General features: G+C 41.1%; 1 protein-coding gene across 1 annotated transcript; it reads left to right on the top strand.

Annotated features, from left to right (window-relative positions):
- The first annotated feature begins 1,005 nt into the window (after positions 1-1,005).
- On the top strand, positions 1,006-17,726 carry rbl1 (retinoblastoma-like 1 (p107)). The gene is made up of 22 exons (XM_040009332.1): positions 1,006-1,361; positions 2,653-2,786; positions 3,148-3,351; positions 4,070-4,134; positions 4,309-4,437; positions 4,909-5,072; positions 5,224-5,288; positions 5,378-5,537; positions 6,076-6,242; positions 7,388-7,500; positions 7,724-7,827; positions 8,247-8,384; positions 8,647-8,811; positions 9,541-9,691; positions 9,774-10,001; positions 10,377-10,567; positions 11,160-11,336; positions 11,995-12,066; positions 12,167-12,254; positions 13,404-13,555; positions 13,650-13,814; positions 14,817-17,726. The coding sequence occupies exons 1-22, from the start codon at positions 1,200-1,202 to the stop codon at positions 15,009-15,011; spliced, it is 3,189 nt and encodes a 1,062-aa protein (XP_039865266.1). The 5' UTR covers positions 1,006-1,199; the 3' UTR covers positions 15,012-17,726.
- The last annotated feature ends 1,895 nt before the right edge of the window (positions 17,727-19,621 follow it).

The raw sequence follows: 19,621 nt of genomic DNA, 5'->3' as shown, positions 1-19,621 counted from the left end.
ACAGCAATGTGACCTGCAGTGTAATTTATTTCATTTTATGCAGGTTAAATGTCGCATCTGTTCTGCGGAGCTTTCTTACACAAACAAAAGCACCTCCTCAATGTTTATGCATTACAGAGCCAAACATGAAAATGAGGAGACAAACACACCGAGAATAACACAGGTAGGCCTATATAGACATTGAGCAGCATTATTATAATTTTTTTCATTGTGTTTTATTATTTTGAAATCAAGCATCTAGGAAGACTGTTTTTGACCAGGCAGTCCTGAATTTTTTTATTTTTTATTTTTTTATAAAAGACAATCCCTTAGTATTGTGGAGAGTGTTGGAGAGAAACATTCCAAGATCAGAGGATCCTTTAACGTACTGGGGAAATAGGAAGACATCTTATCCGAACCTTTTCCACCTGGGTTTACAGTTTTTGTGTACCCCAGCTCCATCTGAGCCCTATGAGCTGAGGAAATGGTGTCAAAAACGCAATGGACTGAATGCAAAAACATTGGATGAACTTATTTTTCTGAATAGTAATTTATAATAAACTCTGAGTCAAATACATTTAAATGGGTAATGTTACATTCACAATACCTTCATTTTAATTTTCACTTAATGTCATTCACAATATATTTTAAAGATGTCTACAATATTTGCAATGTAAAAAATATAAAATGATTCCATGGAAAGTACAATACCTTACAGTGTATACAAGTATGACTAGGTCATTGAATCAGTGTCTGTTGTGAGTCTCAAGTAAGTTGCCTGCAATGATACTTAAGGTCCAGCAGGTGACAGTGTGGAGCAAAACAGCAACACTGTGTCGACTCAGTATCGATACAGTTTGGGGAATGTGCTGAAACGCTTCACGAGGCCTCATCTACCCATCACTACCAATAATCAAAATCTAAAATAAATTAATTGAACATTAATTTGCTGAAAGCAAAGAGCCAGAGCGTCTGCTGAGCACGAGCTTTCAGCTTGTGGCAGGGGGTTGGGCGAACAACTCAGGACCGACGCTCCCCTCGCCTCTGATTGGTCCGGGTCGTGAAGTTTTCGCGCCAACGCGCTGCATTGTGGGGGACTGATAACGGAAGTTGTTGTGTCCTGAACAAGTTGGTGGGCTGTGTTGTTTGGCAGTGGGAAAGAGGGGCGCTGTGTTTTGGTTTTTAGATTTGAACTCAGGTTGAAATTATACCTGTCGCGGATGCGGGGCGAAGAGTCTTCGGATTCGGAGTCGAGCAGGATGGAGGAGAGCTCGGTGCGGAGGAGTTTGGAGACGTTGTGTCAGGAGCTGAACATGGACGAACAGACGGCCACAGAAGCTATGGACAACTTTACTGCCATATGGAATACATATACTCTGGAGGTGAATAATGTCCTCTAAATAGTCAGTAGCTGTTTATTGAGTCAGACTCCTGCTAAGCTCATTACTGTAGATTAATTTTCATGTGTAGTGAATGCTAGACCCGGACACGAATACAGCAGTTAAAGGGCTCTGTTTTTACTTTCCACGCTGGAGTCGCACGGGTTAGTCGATCGCCACTGTTTATGAACTAATTATATTGCCAGTAAAATGATCGTGCTGATTTATTCCTGTGTCAGAGTCACCCCTGGTTTCAGCCTCTGTAATGCAAAAATACTTAATGTCCAAGGGAAGCTTTAGTGCTACAGCAGGTATCAGCTGGATCAAGCTAAGTATATACAACATAATAAACTAAAAATAGATGAGAGACTAAAGACAGCGTATATAGATTTATTTGGCATTTATTTTGTTGAGCTGTTGTTGTCATATGTTGTTTATTGTTTGGGTTGCTGTGATGGCGTGAGTTTCTGATAAAGTAGACACTAGAGTAATCATAATGTTTTATTTATTGAATGTAACTACTGTCCAGAACCACAGTCTTTGGTCATATCAGGGTTTGGACTGAATAACAAAAAGGGGGGAACGTATTGTTACCACTGACCTTGGTCATGAATTTATTTTTTTTATAAACATAAAGACGCTTGACTTGATTATGTCAAGGCTGTTCTTGTATACTAGTGTGGGTGGGTAAAGCTGTGCAGTAATTTAAAGAGTGCTTGTGGTATAGGGATGCACCACTGATGAAATTTTAGATTTTTTTTTATTCACTTAAATGCATAAAATTCATGGCAATGTTGTTTATTGAAAATTAAAATGAAAAATAATAAATGGGAATTATTTGAAACCGCGAGTCATGCAAAGATAGCCTACTCTGTGTAACTACTCCATGCTCTTAAACTTTGTTTCATTATTGTGTTCATTTCCTGTTTTTATGCTTGTCTTATTTGTTCTGTAAAGTGTCCTTGAGTGTTTTGAAAGGTGCTTTTAAATAAAATTTATTATTATTATTATTATTATTATTAAAACTTAAGTAGAATCCAAAAATTAAAACATGGATAAAAGCAGGAAAGGATATTTTTTAAAAACACAGACACACTCTTATAAGTATAATGTTGATTCCTAATTCATATTTATGAAGCTGTAACAGCAAAATGTTTTCTGATCAGTTTGATGTTTCTTGACTAAAAAGATGAATATGATTGTGCATCACGCAGCTGTTTGATCACAAAGCTTTCTGTTTATGGTATGTATCAAAAGACAGATGTGTAAATGTTGTGTTGCTGTTTCTCTGCAGGGAGATGTTGTACACTGGCTAGCATGTTCGCTGTATTCAGCCTGCAGGAAGGGGTCCACTCCCACAGTGGGCAAAGGGCTGATGGAGGGAAACTGTGTCTCGCTGACCAGGATTCTTCGCTCCTCGAAACTCAGGTGAATCTTTGTCAGCTCTGCGGGACCTGACTGTGCAGTTTAAGAAAAATGTAGCAACTGATAAATCAGTGAAAACATCAGTGTGCCGAATAAATTATGAGGTGGTAACTTACCTGGTTTTAGATGACTGATGGTGAAGAAAAGACTCAGATTCAGTGTCTTCTTTACAGATAACACAGAAAGTGAAAGATTTTTCTGTATTATCTGTAGAAAAATGTGACCATAAACAATGAATATTTACAAACTGAAATCCTTTAAAAAGTGTGTTACAACATTTCCAGTTATAGTTTTAATGGGAGCCTATCCTCCATTGTTTTGTGTTTGAACACGTACACTTCTGCTTGTTCTGTCCCTTCCTCAGTCTGATCCAGTTCTTCTCCAAGATGAGGAAGTGGGCCGACATGTCCAAGCTCTCGCAGGACTTCAGGCTCCGAATGGAGCGCCTGGAACGCAACTTTGAGGTCTCCACGGTGATTTTCCGCAAGTTTGAACCCATCTTCATGGACATGTTTCAGAATCCGCAGGGAACCGACCCGCCACGGCAACCACGCAGCAGGAAGCACAGGTAACGCACACGGAGCTGCTTGTCTAACCCTTGGTTAACATTCTTGTAAAGTTCTATATCTAAAGTATTAAGATTTAAATTTGAAGGTGTTTGCTTTAAATCCCTCTGATGCCTGACTCTGCAGTGCAAATTATATTAAAGTACATTCAGTTTTCGACACTGCTTAGCTATAAATTTGCTTACTATAGATTTAATTTTGTAGTGAATGTATTTTAGAGCTTCATGTAAAAAAGCACCTGAGCAATAATAATAAAGGGATTCTCACTTTATTTAAATGCGTAGTTCCATGCTAAACATGGGCTGTCTTTAGCAGAAGCTTCTGTAAATTTGACAAATTCACTTTATTGGTGACTTTAAGCCCAGACAGGACAGGACGTCCTTTTAGTCCTAAATTTCACTAATGCTGGTTAATTCATGTAGCCGTACGAACATCACAGAGGACAAATTCTCTGAAAAGCTCTCCTGTTTATCAGAGGTATGCTTTCCTCCTGTCAACAGCAGCTCATACCAGAAAGATAGAACACGTTTGATTTTGGACACAGGGTCGTTTTTGTTTTGTTTTTTGTGATCTTGTCTCATACCATCTTTGCCTCTGGTTAGTTACTCTGACCACACACTTAGTCACCAGCCGTCAGTCTGGAAACGCAGAGATTTTATTCTCGTTGTCACATTTAGTCAATACACACAGCATGACCGTGTCCTCTCTCTGGGTCTGCAGGCGGCTGCCCTGTCACATCAGTGATGTGTTCAAGTTCTGCTGGACTCTGTTTGTCTACACTAAAGGTACCCACAACTAAGCTTGAAAGGACACTTTACATTTTCGAATAACTGATTTCACAAATTATTATGTGCTGAATTTTTTTCTCAGTTTTAGTTTCTTTAAATACAGCTACTAAAATAATTATTATTCATTACAGCCGTGATACATGATGTAACTGTGTGTTTCTGTTTGTGAAGGGAACTTCCGTATGATTGGGGATGACCTGGTGAACTCGTACCACCTGCTTCTCTGCTGTCTGGACTTGGTGTTTGGAAATGCTCTGCTCTGTGCCAACAGGAAAGACCTCATCAACCCGACGTTCAGAGGTGGGGGACCTGTGTGGTTGTCTCAAAGCGTTTTTAGACTAATTGCAAGACCGATTTTTAAAACTTTCAGTTATGTGTTATCTTTTCCAGAATGCATTCCCAGAAAGCTCTACATTGATTAACTCCTCAGGTTTTTGTTTCCTAAACAGCTGATCATTGTTTACACTTTTACAGCTGTGATCAGAAATGTTACATCAGGGCGATTAATCACAACATGACAAATTCCTTTTATATGATCAGTGTTTTACGTTTGTACAGTGAGACACTGATTAGCTTCTCGGGAAATTCAGTTTGGGGAATAAACTCTGAGCAGCTGAGGATCACAAAATCTAAAATCAGGTTTTATCAAGCAGAAAACGTAATCTTAGGATCGAGTAGCTCAGAGTTTTCACTAAACCTGCTTTTTGGAACAGGCTGTTGTTGCTCCAGTACCCTCACAGTACATTGGTTTATTTGTGTGTCTGTGTGCAGGTCTGCCTGCTGCGTACCGTGCTGATGGACATATTTCCTCTGATGAGCCTCCTCCATGTGTGTTGGAGAGATTGTGCGAGCTCCACGACGGCCTGGTGGTGGAGGCGAAAGGCATCAAGCAGCACTACTTCAAACCTTACATACAGAAGCTGTTTCAGAAACAGGTGCATTCGATTGATCCTAAACACATGCATACATGTGTTTAATCATTACAGTTCTTTTCCAGCTTTTTTTCATTATTTATTTTTAATTTTTTTCAAGCAGTAATTTTGTTTCCCTCCAATCTGCTGCTACCTCACATTTCTCACCAATCAGATCCTGAAAGGTCACGATGAGCTTTTGACTGAACTCTTGGATCCTCAGAACTTCATCGATAACAAGTGAGCAACAAGAGAACAGAAAACAGCTTGTGCTCTTCCCTCTTCCTTCTGTTTTAGAAATGTAGATACATTTATGTGTGTGTTTGCAGTAAAGCCATAAACAGGGAGTATGAGGAGTATGTGCTGACGGTGGGAGACTTCGATGAGCGAGTGTTTCTGGGAGCCGATGCCGACGAGGAGATCGGAACTCCAAGGAAGATCGTTCAGGAGCCACCTGCCAGCCAACAGCTGCAGCAACACGTGGAGAAGGTAAACACACACACACACACACCATTAACAACACACACTGAAGGTATAGTCACCAACAAAAGATTTGAAACACCTGCCAGAAAATACCAGGTCACCAGTAAATCAAACAAAAGACTGAGAAGAAAAAGTGATTTTCGATTTAAATAATCGAGGTTTTCATAATAAAGTGCGAGGTGAATGCAAAATCCATTTGATAAAGTTTGTATTAAAGCAACAATTATTGACCAATGTTAGTAAATTAATAAGAAAATAAAAGGAATAACAGGAAAGCCATTGCTTTTACTTTTAATGTAGTTTAAATAAATAATAAATGGGCCCAGCCCAGGATGAACTATTTTGTCTTTAAGGACGGATTTAAAAGCAGCCAACAAAGGAGTAGATCTGATATGAAGCAGCAATCTAAAGCTCAACTACAAAAAGTGTGATCCTTCTTTGATTCAAACCTGGATCAGCGAACTCGATAAAAAGTCACAGAGATGGAAAAAAACCATTGTGGTGTTACTTCAAGGAAATTTACTCTCTCCCTCTCTCTATGCAGTCTGCCTCTCTCGCCCCCTCCACCCCTCTGACCGGACGAGTGTACCTGAAGGAGAAGGACCTGCTCGTCACTCCCGTCTCCTCGGCGACACAAAGTGTCAGCAGGCTGCAGAGCATGGTGGCTGGTTTAAGGACGGCCCCCAGTGACCATCTGATGCAGATCTTCAAGTCAGTCTTTTTTCTTCTTTTTATTTGTCTTTGCAGAACTACAGCACCAGTGAAAGGGTGTCCAAACTTCAGACTCGTACTGTACTGTACTTATCTTGAGCATGAAAATAGTGAAAGGAATACATTTAAATTAGAGGAGAAAGACTGTATACTGTAGATTTAACAGTGTGAGTAAAGAGTAGAGGAAAAAGGAGAAAAAGTGATTCAATCATGATCATTAGTCTGTGGTTTTATGAGTAAAATTGTTTGACTCAGTCATTTTTAGTTTTTCTGTCAGGGTGTTTTGAGCAGGACTCTTTGATCCCCACCTCCTCTTGTCTGTAGAGTCTTTGAACCTTGTGGTGGGAGGAGTCAGAGCAATGTGGGGCATGTGCATGTAGTAGGAGTTTCTTAAATTGTTTATGAAATGCTACCATATGTAAGTTTCACCAGCAGCCTGTTGCTACTCTACCATTTTGGACTCCAGTTGCTAGCTAATGAACTCAGTGTAGCAGGAAATGAACCGGTTTGTTTTGGTGTGATTGTGCCAGGAGGATTAGGATATCTGTTATCAGCTGCAGTGTAAGACACTGAAGCTGCGGTCCATTGTACTACACAATGAAAAGTGTCATTACTCAGCTGAATGATACTGTAGATCACTACAACATCACCCTGATTAGCCTGCTGGTAGGGAAATGTAAGATGAGAAAATCCTCATCTTGAAAAGCTTGAATTCTCCGACAGATTTTTAAAAAATGCTAATATTTATTATTATTATTAGTAGTAGTAGTAGTAGTAATATTATTATTAAGTATTTAATATTTAGTGGCAATTCATGTATCATTTAAGAGAAATAAAAAAACAATAAGAGTTTGAATATTTGTGAAATGGACTGTAAGCATTCAGTTACCATGGATCTATTTTCATATATTTCTGAATCATTAAAAATCCTCTGAACATTTCTTTTGAGTCACAGTTACATCCTCCAGTAGATGAAAGCACGAGACATAACCAAGAATAACACAAGAGTTTACAGAAACAAATGTTTCAATAATGCGCTTTTCATAAGACGCATGATCCTGAAACCAGTATCACTCAGTCCCTTTGTGGTGTTTTCTATACTCAATAATGTAAAAACATTTGTTTTGCCTTTGTTCTTATTGAAGGTCCTGCTCCAGAGATCCCACAGAGTCCGTACTGACCCGAGTGAAGACACTGGGACAAACCTTCAAAGAACATTACACCAACGACTCGGAGGACACGCCTGGCTCTCATATAGGTAGAACACAGACGGTGGTTTGAGGAGAGGTGTCTTCAGTTTTTAACAGACGAGAGGTTTTTGGTGATGACTAATGGAATCTCACTGTTGTGCACTTTTCTACTCCGATCACTGAATCATTTTTCTGCAGTATGAATTAAAATAGTATTAATTAAACTATGCTGGCTGTCAGACTCACCAAAATCCCTGTAAAGCATAAATTCATGTGTGTCTTTTGCTCCAGACTTTGCAGAGAACCGTCTAAAGCTGGCTGAGATCCTCTACTACAAGATCCTGGAGAACGTCATGGTCCAGGAGACCAGACGGCTGCCTGGCAGAGACATGAGCGTAAGCAGCAGTCAGAGCGTGTTTCATATAATAATGAGCCACTCACACACTACAAGTCATTTTTACTATCCTACCTCAACGTAGATTGTTCTCCACACAACACTGACATCATTCCTCATCTGATGAGGCCTGTATGTATCTCTATCTCTAATTATACCTGTGGGTATAATTAAATATAAATTTATGTTGCATAGTAGCATCAGACTCAAAGTGTTTCTCACTCATATGTCAGTCACAAAAACGATTATGCAGTTGTCAACTACTGGATGAGATGCACGGATCGAAGACGCAGCTAATTTATATCGAGCACCCCCAAAACCCGGGCAGCAAGCCAGACTGTAGTGAAAACACAGAAGAATGCTAACACAGATGTCTGTAGAGTCTCTGGCTCAAGTTTAAAGGTGTGTTTGCGTTGTCAGGTTTTGCTGGAGCAGGATATCTTCCACTGTTCCCTGATGGCGTGCTGTCTGGAGGTGGTGCTGTTCGCCTACAGCTCCCAGAGGACCTTTCCTTGGATCATCAGTGTCTTCAAACAGGTTCCTTTCTACTTCTTTAAGGTAATAGACGCTTAGAGCACACGTGCACACACACACACACAACCTTTGCTGAATAAAGGGTTAAAAAAAATAATTTCTAGACCACTAAAATCAATTTCCATCTGTGTTGCATCTGCTTAAAGTCATTAAACCAGATGCAGTACAGATGTTTAAATGAACAGCTCCTGTTTCCGGATTGATGAGTAAATAAAACCTGTCCTCTCCCCAAGCAGTTTGGGGTTTTTCACCACTCTGGATTGATTTAGTGTGTTTGTGTGCACAGGTGATCGAGGTGTTTATCCGCTCCGAGGAGGGCCTGTCCAGAGACATGGTGAAACATCTGAACTCCATCGAGGAGCAGGTTCTGGAGTGCAGGGCGTGGACCACAGACTCTGCCCTGTGGAGCGCCTTGCAGGCTGCAGGGAACAAGGTTCCCACAGTGGAGGAGGTCAGAGGAACACACATAATCCATAATAATTATAATACTGATAAAAACCTCCAAACTGTCTAGAAATACAAGCTCTCTCAATGTGCTTTGCATAATTTGTATCTAAAGGCTCAAATAGAAATTTTAATAAACATAAAATGTCTCAAGTCTAATTTTTCATCATAAAGAGGATCAGTCCCATAAACACGATACTGGTGAAGACTATGAGGCCAAGAGGCAAGTGAAGAAAGATTTACATAGGAAATCACTGAAGTGGGAGCTATTAGACTAATTTCCAGCTTCATAATTTTATCTTTGGACTCTACTGGAGCAGCTTTGCATGAATCACATGTTGAGAACTTGGTGCAGCTCCTGAGATCATCAATTGTATGGGGGAAAAATGTTACTTTTTCTGTAACTGTCAACTTTCAAGTTGAAAAAACATTTACCATTCATATCATCCACAAATATGAATTTGTCTGAATCACAACATGAAATTTCTCTATTTTTTTTTTTTATTTTTATTTTTTTTTTAAATCTGAAAGTGTTAGATAATACAGTATTAGATAAGAGCATATCAGATTCAGGAAGTTGGGAGTGCACAGTGCAGTTGAAACGCATAACTAACAGGTGGGCGGGGCTTGTGTGTCACTCTAATTGATATGAAGAGCCAAGAGTAGGAAACAAAAACATGTAAAAATCTGTTTAGAGAAGTCTTCAATAAACACTAAATCTCATCTCTTTCTGCAGGTGAATTTTTCCTCCAGTCTTGACACAGGTTCTGCTTCTGGATCTTGTTCTGTCAGTGGAGGGCAGTCCCACCTGCCCATGGTGGCCCTCTCACCAATCATCCATCCCCGCATCAGGGAGTTCAGGTCCGGCCTGGGCAGCGCCCGTAAAGGTGGGTCTCTAAGCCGGGCGGGTCTTCAGGTTGTTTTTCTAACTTAATGTTAAATTTTTTGTTTTCTCTTCACCTCTTCCAGATGTGCCTCCCTCTCCACTGTCCGTACATGACAGGTACAGCTCTCCTGCAGCTGGCAGCGCGAAACGGCGTCTCTTCGGTGACGACCCACCAGCTCCGTCACCAGGCCTGAACGCCGGCTTAAGCCCAATGTCCTCTCCAGCAAAGAGGCTGACCTTTGGCACAAGCAGCACCCTGAAGATCGCAGGACAGGGGACACAAACCACCGTCCTGAGTATCCCACTGCCAGGTGCTTACACCTTACACCGTTCCTGTTTCACTGTTGTCATGGTTGCATCATCAGCCAAAACAGGATAAAATTACATATTTTTTATTTATTTCTTTTTTTTAAACCTCCCTGGCACTGAATAAGCTGAACTGCCACCAAAAACAGAGACTTGGAGCACTCGCATTTGCATTTCTTTACACTGAGTATTCAGGCTCCATACAGAAGAAGGTCAAACCCTCAAACTGAGACGGTGTTAGTACCTTGCTCTGATGCTGGACATGGATTTAAGCCTCTATCCCTGACATGCTGATAGTTTTCTTTGCTAAAATAAGTCCACATAAACGTTCAGGCAGTTGGTTTTTCCTGCTAAACATCTGTTTGTGGGAATATCTGCAGGTACAAATAACACTGACCGCACCATCACGCTGATCCCGGTTCAGCCGTGTGATTCGTCTGCTCCCATCACGGCTCAGTTCCTGCTGACCGCCTCTCCGAGCCGGCCCACCGCCGTTGCCACGACCTCTGATACCCAAGCAGGAAATGGACGACCGAGACGCACAGGATCACTCGCTCTCTTCTTCAGGAAGGTACGGACTGTGAAAGGAGTGTGACATTTTACGACAGGCTGGTTTCATAAAAATCTCTAGTTCTAAATTTAAGAATTTAGAATTTGATATTTTTATGTTTCTATAACCTGATCACTCTACTCTTTTTGTCTGGGAAAGAAACGTGTTAATAAATAAACCTTAAAATGTGCAGAACATAATGCAGGTTCCAGTTTAGATGATAAACATCCCACTAGAGCTACAACCAACAATTCAGATTTAATCTCTTGACTTCTTTTTCCTCCTTCCCGCTCAAAAAAAAAAAAGAGCCCTTTTTTAATTTGTATTTTTATTCACATAAAATGTCTCTTTCAGATCTTTGATCAGAACTTTGTATGTCATGCATTACACTGGTGGTTAGAGTAATACAGTTTCATCCCCTCTGAATATGAAAATAAGTAAGAAATAAATACTTTTCAGTTTTAAGATGTTTACTCAAGTAACATGAGCTGCATTAGCCACTGCCCTCCATACATTTATCTTTGACATTTTATTTTTCTACTTGTACAGCAGCTGGAAATGATGAATTATGAAATTTGCAGGACATATAAATCTCGTCCCTCTGCCCTTGCAGGTGTATCACCTGGCTAGCGTACGTCTGAGGGATTTGTGTGTGAAGCTGGACATCTCGTCCGATCTGCGAGGGAAAATCTGGACTTGTTTCGAACACTCTCTGGTCCACTGTACCGATCTGATGAAGGACCGGCACCTCGACCAGCTGCTGCTGTGCAGCATTTACATCATTTCCAAAGTGAGAACCCGGAGAAAAGCTTCACATTTAATTAAGAAGAACGTATGGCAGCTGTTTTTAAACCGCTTGAGGCTGCTGCGCTGGCTTGCTGGGAAATGTCTTTCTGGCATTTTAACACTGTTTTCTAATTTCTCAATCATGATTTTTCTCCTCGGAGGGAAATGTCTTTCTGACAGCTGCTGTGAGCAGCGACCTGTGCAGGAAAATCAGGCTGAGTCAGCCAGAGAAAAGCAGACAGTTTATTCACAACATTTTATCCTTTAGCTGTCTTAGCTGTCAGTATAGTTTCTCCGATGGAGAATACATTTAATACATGCAGGCTGTTACTAACCTTGCAAATGAAGCCCAGCTGAAAGTTTGAGCAGCATCAACTGTGTCACATCATCGCAGTAGTGTGTATGTATCCTGTTCATTTGTTCTTTTTATAATTGAGCCCAAGTTTCTTTTCCACTGCTGGAAATTCAACTACTAGAACAAAAAAAACCATGTGCTTGTAGTAGAGGTAAGGATACCTGAGTTTAGAATCACCTGTGTACTAACGTGATGTTTCTCCAGAACAACTTACCAGAAGGATCAGGGCGTCTAGTTTAAGAAATCAATTTTGTTTGTACATCTCTTGACTCCTTCCTTCCTTCCTTCCTTCATTCCTTCCTTGTAGATCACCAAAGACACTCACACCTTCCAGGACATCATGAAATGTTACCGCAGCCAGCCGCAGGCCAACAGCCACGTGAGAAACCCCTTTAACACAAGCTAATTACTGATTCTCTTAATCAGTAATGTTATGTTTGTAGAGGCTCCACTCTTACACTCTGTGTTTATACATGTAGGTGTACCGCAGCGTCTTACTGCGTCGCACTCCCAGAGAGCAGGTGGCTGATGAAAACATGGAGGTGGATCCTGTTTCGGGTGGAGAATGTAAGCTCTCACAGACATATGTTTCTTAATGACTTCCTTTAATGTAGCATCAAAGCAGCAGTGTTTATTGGCAGCCGTATTTCATGAACATTTTTAATCAGTTGTTGCATTTAAAGACTGGCAGCATCTTCTGCACAGCAGTTTGTGATATCTGAATTTAACCTTTTAAGATGTTTGAGGTTAGTCAGGGATTCTCTCTTTATTATTTATTTATGTATTTGTACACGCTGGAAGCTTCAGGTAAACTTTTTACAGATGGCGCTCTGAGGGCTGACACGTTATCCATCTTTTTTTATGCTTTTCATCAGACATATAGTCTATAGTGTTATCTTCAGGGGAATAAAAATATACATGTATTAGCTGAGAACATCCATCTGTGTGTATTCTACCACCTCCATCTCCCCCAGCAGCCGACACTCATGCTGTACAACCATAAAACGCTTTAACTGCAGTAGATAAATCTGACTAAGACCTGGAAACGTCTCAGATTCTCAAACTGTCTCAACTGAGCTCCTCCTTCCAGACACCGTCCATAGGAAGTGCACTGGTCACTGCCCACAGCTGAAGCTCTCTGGCTTCACTCTCCCCTCACTCACGCACAACACCCAGCTAGACTTCATCTCCTCTACCTAAAGCACCTACTCCTTCCTCCCCACCTGGATCAGGCAGTTCACCTTTTTCCAGCTGAGAACCTACAGCCTTAGATTAACTGAGAGAAATGCTAATTAGCTTTAACATTATTTCAGTTATGGTCCCATATTAGGACTCATCAGAGGGGATTTGACCAGTCTAATTCTGGGGCACGAGTGCTTTGAAAATATGCACGAAAACGTCCCAATAAAGAAAGAAATAGAGAAATGACAAAGTTGTTTTAATACATGAGGAAAAACACGACATCGAGTATGATCAGACCGAAGGAGGAGATACTAGAGCTTGTGTTATGCCACCCAAAGTAAAAAATTGATTCAACCCACTATTTAGTTATATGACAGGAAGAGGAAACAGTGGAGGGAAATTAACGATGTAGTTAGGTGATAGAAAAGCAGGACTTTAAGCAGCTGGCTGAAAAGCTGATGATATGAGGAAGGAAAAAGTGGAGCTCGATATTTGATAAATTACTCAAAACCGTTAATTTGCTTTTCTCTTCAGCTGCAGAGAAAACCAATCAGCACTCGGGAAACTTAAACTGCAGCCAATCAGGAGGGGAGGAGGAGCGTGGTGACCTCATCCAGTTTTACAACACTGTGTACGTCCTGAAGATGAAGAGCTTTGCTCTGCGATACGCCACCAGCGATAACCGGGTACGCTCCTGTCGTTACCTGTCTCCAAGGTAACGAGATTATTGCGTGGGTGAATGTTTGTTCTTGTTTGACGTGGCTGTGTCGGTTCCTCCAGGCGGACGCTCCTCCTCTCTCTCCGTTTCCGTCGGTCCGGGCTCAGCCTCTGTCTCCTCGCCGGATCTCTCAGAGACACTCGCTCTACGTCTCACCTCACAAGAACTCAGCAGGCTGTCTCACGCCGAACTCCTACACCTACAGGATAAACAGCAGCCCGTCTAAGGCAAGAACACACTGTCACTCACACACATGGCGCCAAAGAGTCTCTGTAACAGGACCGAGCTGTATCTGCGATGAAACACAATGTGCCGTTAGTTCTATAAGGTTGTAAAGGACGGCACATCCATCGAAGACTCTGAGCCAAATGGATGAAACAGTTCTGTGCTTCATAGCTGTTGTATCACTCGGCCTGATTGGGACACAGAAATGTGTCGTTTTACACTTTTCTCTGAAGTGTCTGTTGTTCAATGTTGTTTAACTTCCCAAAACTTCTTAGTCATCTTTTTCGATTCACATTGTAGTGATGATTATATGCAGGCGCTTCTAATGTTCTTGTGAATTTATAGTTGGGGGTCTCTCCCCTTTCACAATAAGTGCCCAGAAGCATTTCAAAGATGGCTGCAGAGTGGTGGGTTTTGCTTCTAAAAGACTGTATTTAACCGTTTCAGCCGAGTAAGGTCCTGTAACTCCTAAACTTTCTGTTGATAATTTTAGTCTCATTTAAATCTTGGTCCTTGGTCTCATCAGTGTAATCAGTCATCATCTAGAACAAAGTCTTAAAAAGTGTTGATGGTCTGTAGAAACAGCCTCACAGTTTATTAAAAAAGTGTTTTAAACACTCTGCTCAGGACACATGAAAGGTTTTGTACTAGTTTGTTGTCGTTATCAATAGCTGTTTGTGTGTTGGGAGGGTGTTAAGAGCTCTGATGTACAGCTGGGACATAAACCCAGATTTACAAAAATCCTTCCAGGAAAATATCCTCTACAGATTAGATTTAAAAAGAAAAAACATTTATCATTCATATCATCCACAAATATGAATTTGTCTGAATCACACCCTGAAATTTCTCTTTTTTTTTCTTTTTTTTTTTATAATCTGAAAGTGTTCGATAATACAGTATTAGATAGTGAGAGTGCACAGTGCAGTTAAAACTCATAACTAACAATAATACACTATAAAAATAAAATGGGAGCAATGCTTCAGTGTGTCCTTTCCTCTCTGCAGGAGCTGTCAGACATCAACCGGATGATCCGGCAGGGCTGCGTGAGCAGGAAGAGAGCCTTCAACATGGAGGGGGACGTCATGATGTCGTCGGCATGCGACTCCCCGAGTAAGAGGGCGTGTCCGGAGAACGGCAGCAGCCCAGATGTGCTGCTGAAGCGCCTCCAGGATGTCGTGTCGGAGCGGCAGAGTCACTGATGGGCCGACAGAGGGACAGAAACTCAAACCTGAAACTCTGCCAGGAAAGTAATGAAGCATTAAGATTAACGGCTCCTCAGGTTCAAAAAGAAAAATCCAGCGACACACAGAGACGTGTTTGATTTCAGGAAACTTAAAGCTAAGGTGCCTGTTTTATGTCTCACATTTGATTTTAATCCAAGGGCACAAGACACCGAACGCACAGCGATATTGATGCTTTTCTTGTTTTATCCACAGCAAGTTGTAGTTCTGCTTCCTGTCTGTCGATCACATTGTTTGATCCACATCACGAAACAAAACTCACACGAGGCGAAACGCTCACTGAGATTTGCGTTACGTCTTTGCACAGAGGTGCTTGTTATATTCGTGTTCAATCCTCGGTGTGACTCACGTTCAGTTCCTTTCATTTTAATCCCGCCCCTTTAATTTAATCAACCAATCCGCTTGAATCAGAGGTCCCGTTTTTGATCTTTGAGCTTTTAATCGTTCTGTTGCCTCCACTCACTTACTGCCAGTTTGTCCTAGTGGCCACCTGTGGTATTGCACCTGAAATTCCACAGGGAAAGGGTTTTTGCTTTCCCGCAAACCTCTTGGGGGGGGGGGGGAATGTGTAATGAGGTCGGTTTTAATTGTTCTGGTTTTAAATTTTGTTGATGGAGGGATTAATGTTTCTAAAATCGTTCCTAGCAGCTGAAAAATCTGTGTGTGCTTAGATACATGTAGATCCCAAATCGGGGCTTACACGATGCATCCCTGCTGCCGCCGTCTTATTCAGGAGGTCTGACTGACTTTGGATCACATTATTATACTAAACAGCAAAGTTGTTTTTCAGCTCTGTGGTGTTCCAAAGAAACAGATGCTAAATCAAAGCACCAATTATATATATTTCTTTTTTTCTTTTTCTTTTTTTTAAACAGATTTTACTGTTTGAGAAACATGTTTGATTAGATAACAATAAGTAATCCTTCCTCTAATCTGACTTTTTGTTTAAATCAATGTCCTGGCATTATAATAAGCTAATGTTGGCTTATGTCAGGAAGGATAAACACCTTTTATAATACTATTATGAAAGCTATGCTACAAGTCTTATTATGACATATAAAGGATGTTAACTGGCTCGTCAGCTGTGATCATCCTAAATTACCCGGTCGAGCGTTAAAAAGTTAAATATGTAGCTGGATTGTGGCTATATAAATATGTTAACCTGCACTGCGTTGTTCACATAACTGCTGATTTGTGTGCAGATTCCTAAAAGATAAAGTCAGAAGACTATCGTGGACTCCAGCTCTTCAGACTGAATCCCTCGTCTGCAACTTTCATGTAAAGTACTTGACAGGAAGATAAACTGGATTCAATGATGGAGAAGTCCCACTTTTATATTTAACATCAAAACAGAGCTGAAAATAATCAGCTATGATTCTAAAATTTGGTAAACCTATTCAAGCGTTTGTAACTGCTTGAAAATCAGTTGAAATTTCAGCAAATTCTGATGATTTTTAATTATGCATAGGTCTCTTCCTTTCACAGACGTAAAGCATTAGAAGCCCAGAGCCTCCTGAACAATATGGCGGCCTTGTTCTTGCATTGCTTCACTCAGTAACAGCGATCGGTGTAGCGTCTGTGTCAATGGACTCTGTAAGCCAAGCGGTAACTTGTCATTCTCAGGCGAGCGTGAGGCATCTCCATGGAGTCGTTCACAGTCGCAGTCCCACCTAAAAACAGACAAACTGTGGACTCTGCCTGTAAACTGAGCCATAAGCTGGTGGTGATCGTCTCATTTATTACAGTCGCCAGCTGAGCATCACATGCAGCCAGCTTGATGACATGTCTGGGGTCAGACGTTGGTCTTTAAGCAGCTGTAGTAGCAGACTTTGTTTTTCAGTGTGGCGACAGCTGTTTGCGTGTTTGTGACTCAGCACTTTAAAACTCTTCTTTCATACTGCAGGAATTACCTTTCTTTGTTTTAACAGACTCAAAGAATATTTGATATTTGGAGTATCTAATCATCCACACCTCTCATACATGATTTCCAAAACAAACAAAATATAAACACCTTCTCTTCTTTCAGAGAAATCTGATGTGAACACTTTTTGATTCAGAGAGCCTTTATACATGAGTTTTCAGGGTCAGACCTCTCAGCCTGTCTGTGTTGGTGCCTTTTTTTGTACATATGCAAATAAATAACAGTATTAAGGAAAATAAGTGGAGAAAAGGAAACGCAGAAGTATCTGAAACCTTTTTCAGATGTCTGAAATAGTTGAACGTCTAAACCGTGTATCGTTTCCTTGAGATGATGTCTTTCACTACACTTCCTGCAGATGTCTCCTCTTTGTTTGGAGACTTGATTTCTGTGGAGAAAATGTCTTTTATTAGTTTTAATGTTTCTTTTTATTTTGTGGTTTGAACCATGTTGTGCTGTAATTACAGGTGTTCTGCTCGGCTGAAGCAGCATTTTTGTACGCAGGTGTGTAGTATCTACACTCGACTTTATTCTATGATGTGTTAGAAATCAGTCTCTCAGCTTCTACCTACCGTGGCTTTTTCATAATTGCTAAAAAAAAGTTTTGTAAAATAAACATTTAAAAGGTGTTGAGTTGTTTTATGGAAGGCCTTAAAAACACTGATCGATGGGCATCGCCCGTCATCTTCAGTGATATTTGTATTTTCTACAAATAGTCAAGTTTTGTATAATAAAACTCTTCATTGTGAAATTTAGCTTTCATGTGTCCCCCTTATTTTGTTTTTTTAATTTTCTTTGGTGAAAATATTTTTAAAAATAATTTAAAAGTGAATTCTTGACGTTTCACATCACTTGGGGGGGTGATCAGTACCATGAAGGTCCTGGGTGAGTGGCCACCGGGCTGCTGAGGCCTTTCTGGGTGGAGTCTCCCTGCACCGCCGTGGTTTTTCTCCGGCTTCTCCCACAGTCCAGACCTGATGTTAGGTTAACTGGCCCGAGGACAGCTGGGATAGGCTCCAGCCTTCCTGCGACCCTAAATTGAATAAGTAGAAGAAGAGTGATGGATGACTGGATAATGTAAGTCGAGGCTCCTGAAAACCACTAAATGGCCCTTGTGGTGAGGTTCCACTGGTCAGGAAGTGACCACACTTCAACTGTTATTTGGTAGATTCAGTTTTATTCTGTAACTCAAGACATCACTTGTTCACTTTTTCTGTTTTCATATATTCATTGTGATTTTCTGATGATTTGCTGAGATGCGCCGCATTTTTCTTCTTTGTCCTCCGGGCTCGCATGCTGAGACAATGTCTGACATTTTGATCGGCTCTAAAGTGAACACCGCAGGCCGGGCACTTTAGGTAAAAGCCAGACTTTACAAATGCCAGTGAAAGCAGAGAAGACTGTCGTCACAGGTTAAGTGCTGGCTGCCCACTCTTTTCTGAACAGGGAAAATTTTGAGTCAACACCAAACCGCACGCTGTGCAGATTTCAGCAGAAATCGAAGAAACTACTGCAAAGAAAAGGAAAGACGGAGGAGAATGTAGTTCTTATGGAGTGAAGCTGGCGGGGGTCTTTTTTTTGGGCAGAGGAGAATATAACAACGTGACTCACTTTGAGTCTCAAAGGGGAAAAAAAGTGTATATATTTCCATGAGATGAACCAGTTCATCAAAGGATGGCTACCAAACAGAAAAGCAGCTGAAATAGCCGTTCGGGCTCTTGTTCTTGAGGTTAACAGTGCTTTGCGCCTTGTTTTTAATTCCATTTATGGTGGTTTCTCTTTGACAGACCTTGACAATCATAAATCCTATCATCTCTTCAAATTCCTGACTGGGTTAAATGTTGCCAAGTTTGTTTTCGTTTGCAAATATTAAGCTAAACTCTTTGAATAAGAGATAAAAGTCTGCGCTTCAATCACATCTTAATCGTTTGATTTAAAATCCACCGTGATTACAGACGCGAAACTACAAAGACTGTGACTGGATCTCTTTGGCTGTGCCTTGAAATTCTGACAAAGGGCAGCTTTGTATTAAAGTTACTCTAATGGTATTCAGAGAAAACTGCAGCTTGTCTCTCAGAACTCAAACACTGTGAGGAAAAGAAGAAAATCTTAATTCTCCTCATCCTCATGAATGCAGTCGTTTTTATCCTGTTAAACTGAACACAAAGACCTGATCTAAAATTAGCCCGGCTCAGTATTTAGGCCACCTCTGTGAGAAGCTGCCTGAGAGTCATCCTCTCTGTGGTTTGCCTGTGCAGCGTCTCTGACGGGCCACACGTCCCCCCCACCTTACGTCTCCACAAGGTGAGTGCTGATAATTTGCCCGAGGCTGCAGTGAAATGCATCCCGGTCGTCGTGACATGAGATTATTCACCGTCTCACACCCTGCCGGCTCTTTGTTCATGGATGACTTCACACCAGCAGCCAGTGTTTCTTCACTGAGACCGAGCAGGGGGCTCAGAATCTGTTAGAGGAAACCTGTGATGTTTAACATATTACCTGCCACTGCTGTTCCTTTATGAGGTTCTTTTCACAGTCATGACGCCCTGATCTAAATCACCGCTGTAGGTTCACTTCCACTGCTGGCAGCCATTTATCCAAGATCCAAAAGTCAGGTCTACAGTATACAACGCTGTTAAACAAGGCACAG

The sequence above is a fragment of the Simochromis diagramma genome, unplaced genomic scaffold (genome assembly GCF_900408965.1).
Source record: "Simochromis diagramma unplaced genomic scaffold, fSimDia1.1 OVJJ01000320.1, whole genome shotgun sequence".
NCBI classification, from domain to species: domain Eukaryota; kingdom Metazoa; phylum Chordata; class Actinopteri; order Cichliformes; family Cichlidae; genus Simochromis; species Simochromis diagramma.
Note: the sequence above shows the minus strand (reverse complement) of the source record. Positions and strands in the feature narration are given on the sequence as shown.

Coding starts and splice junctions, on each gene's coding strand:
- rbl1 (XM_040009332.1), top strand. CDS start 1,200: ATGCGGGGCGAAGAGTCTTCGGATTCGGAGTCGAGCAGGATGGAGGAG. Junction 9,692..9,773: donor CCTGGGCAGCGCCCGTAAAG/GTGGGTCTCTAA, acceptor CACCTCTTCCAG/ATGTGCCTCCCTCTCCACTG. Junction 13,815..14,816: donor TAAACAGCAGCCCGTCTAAG/GCAAGAACACAC, acceptor TCCTCTCTGCAG/GAGCTGTCAGACATCAACCG.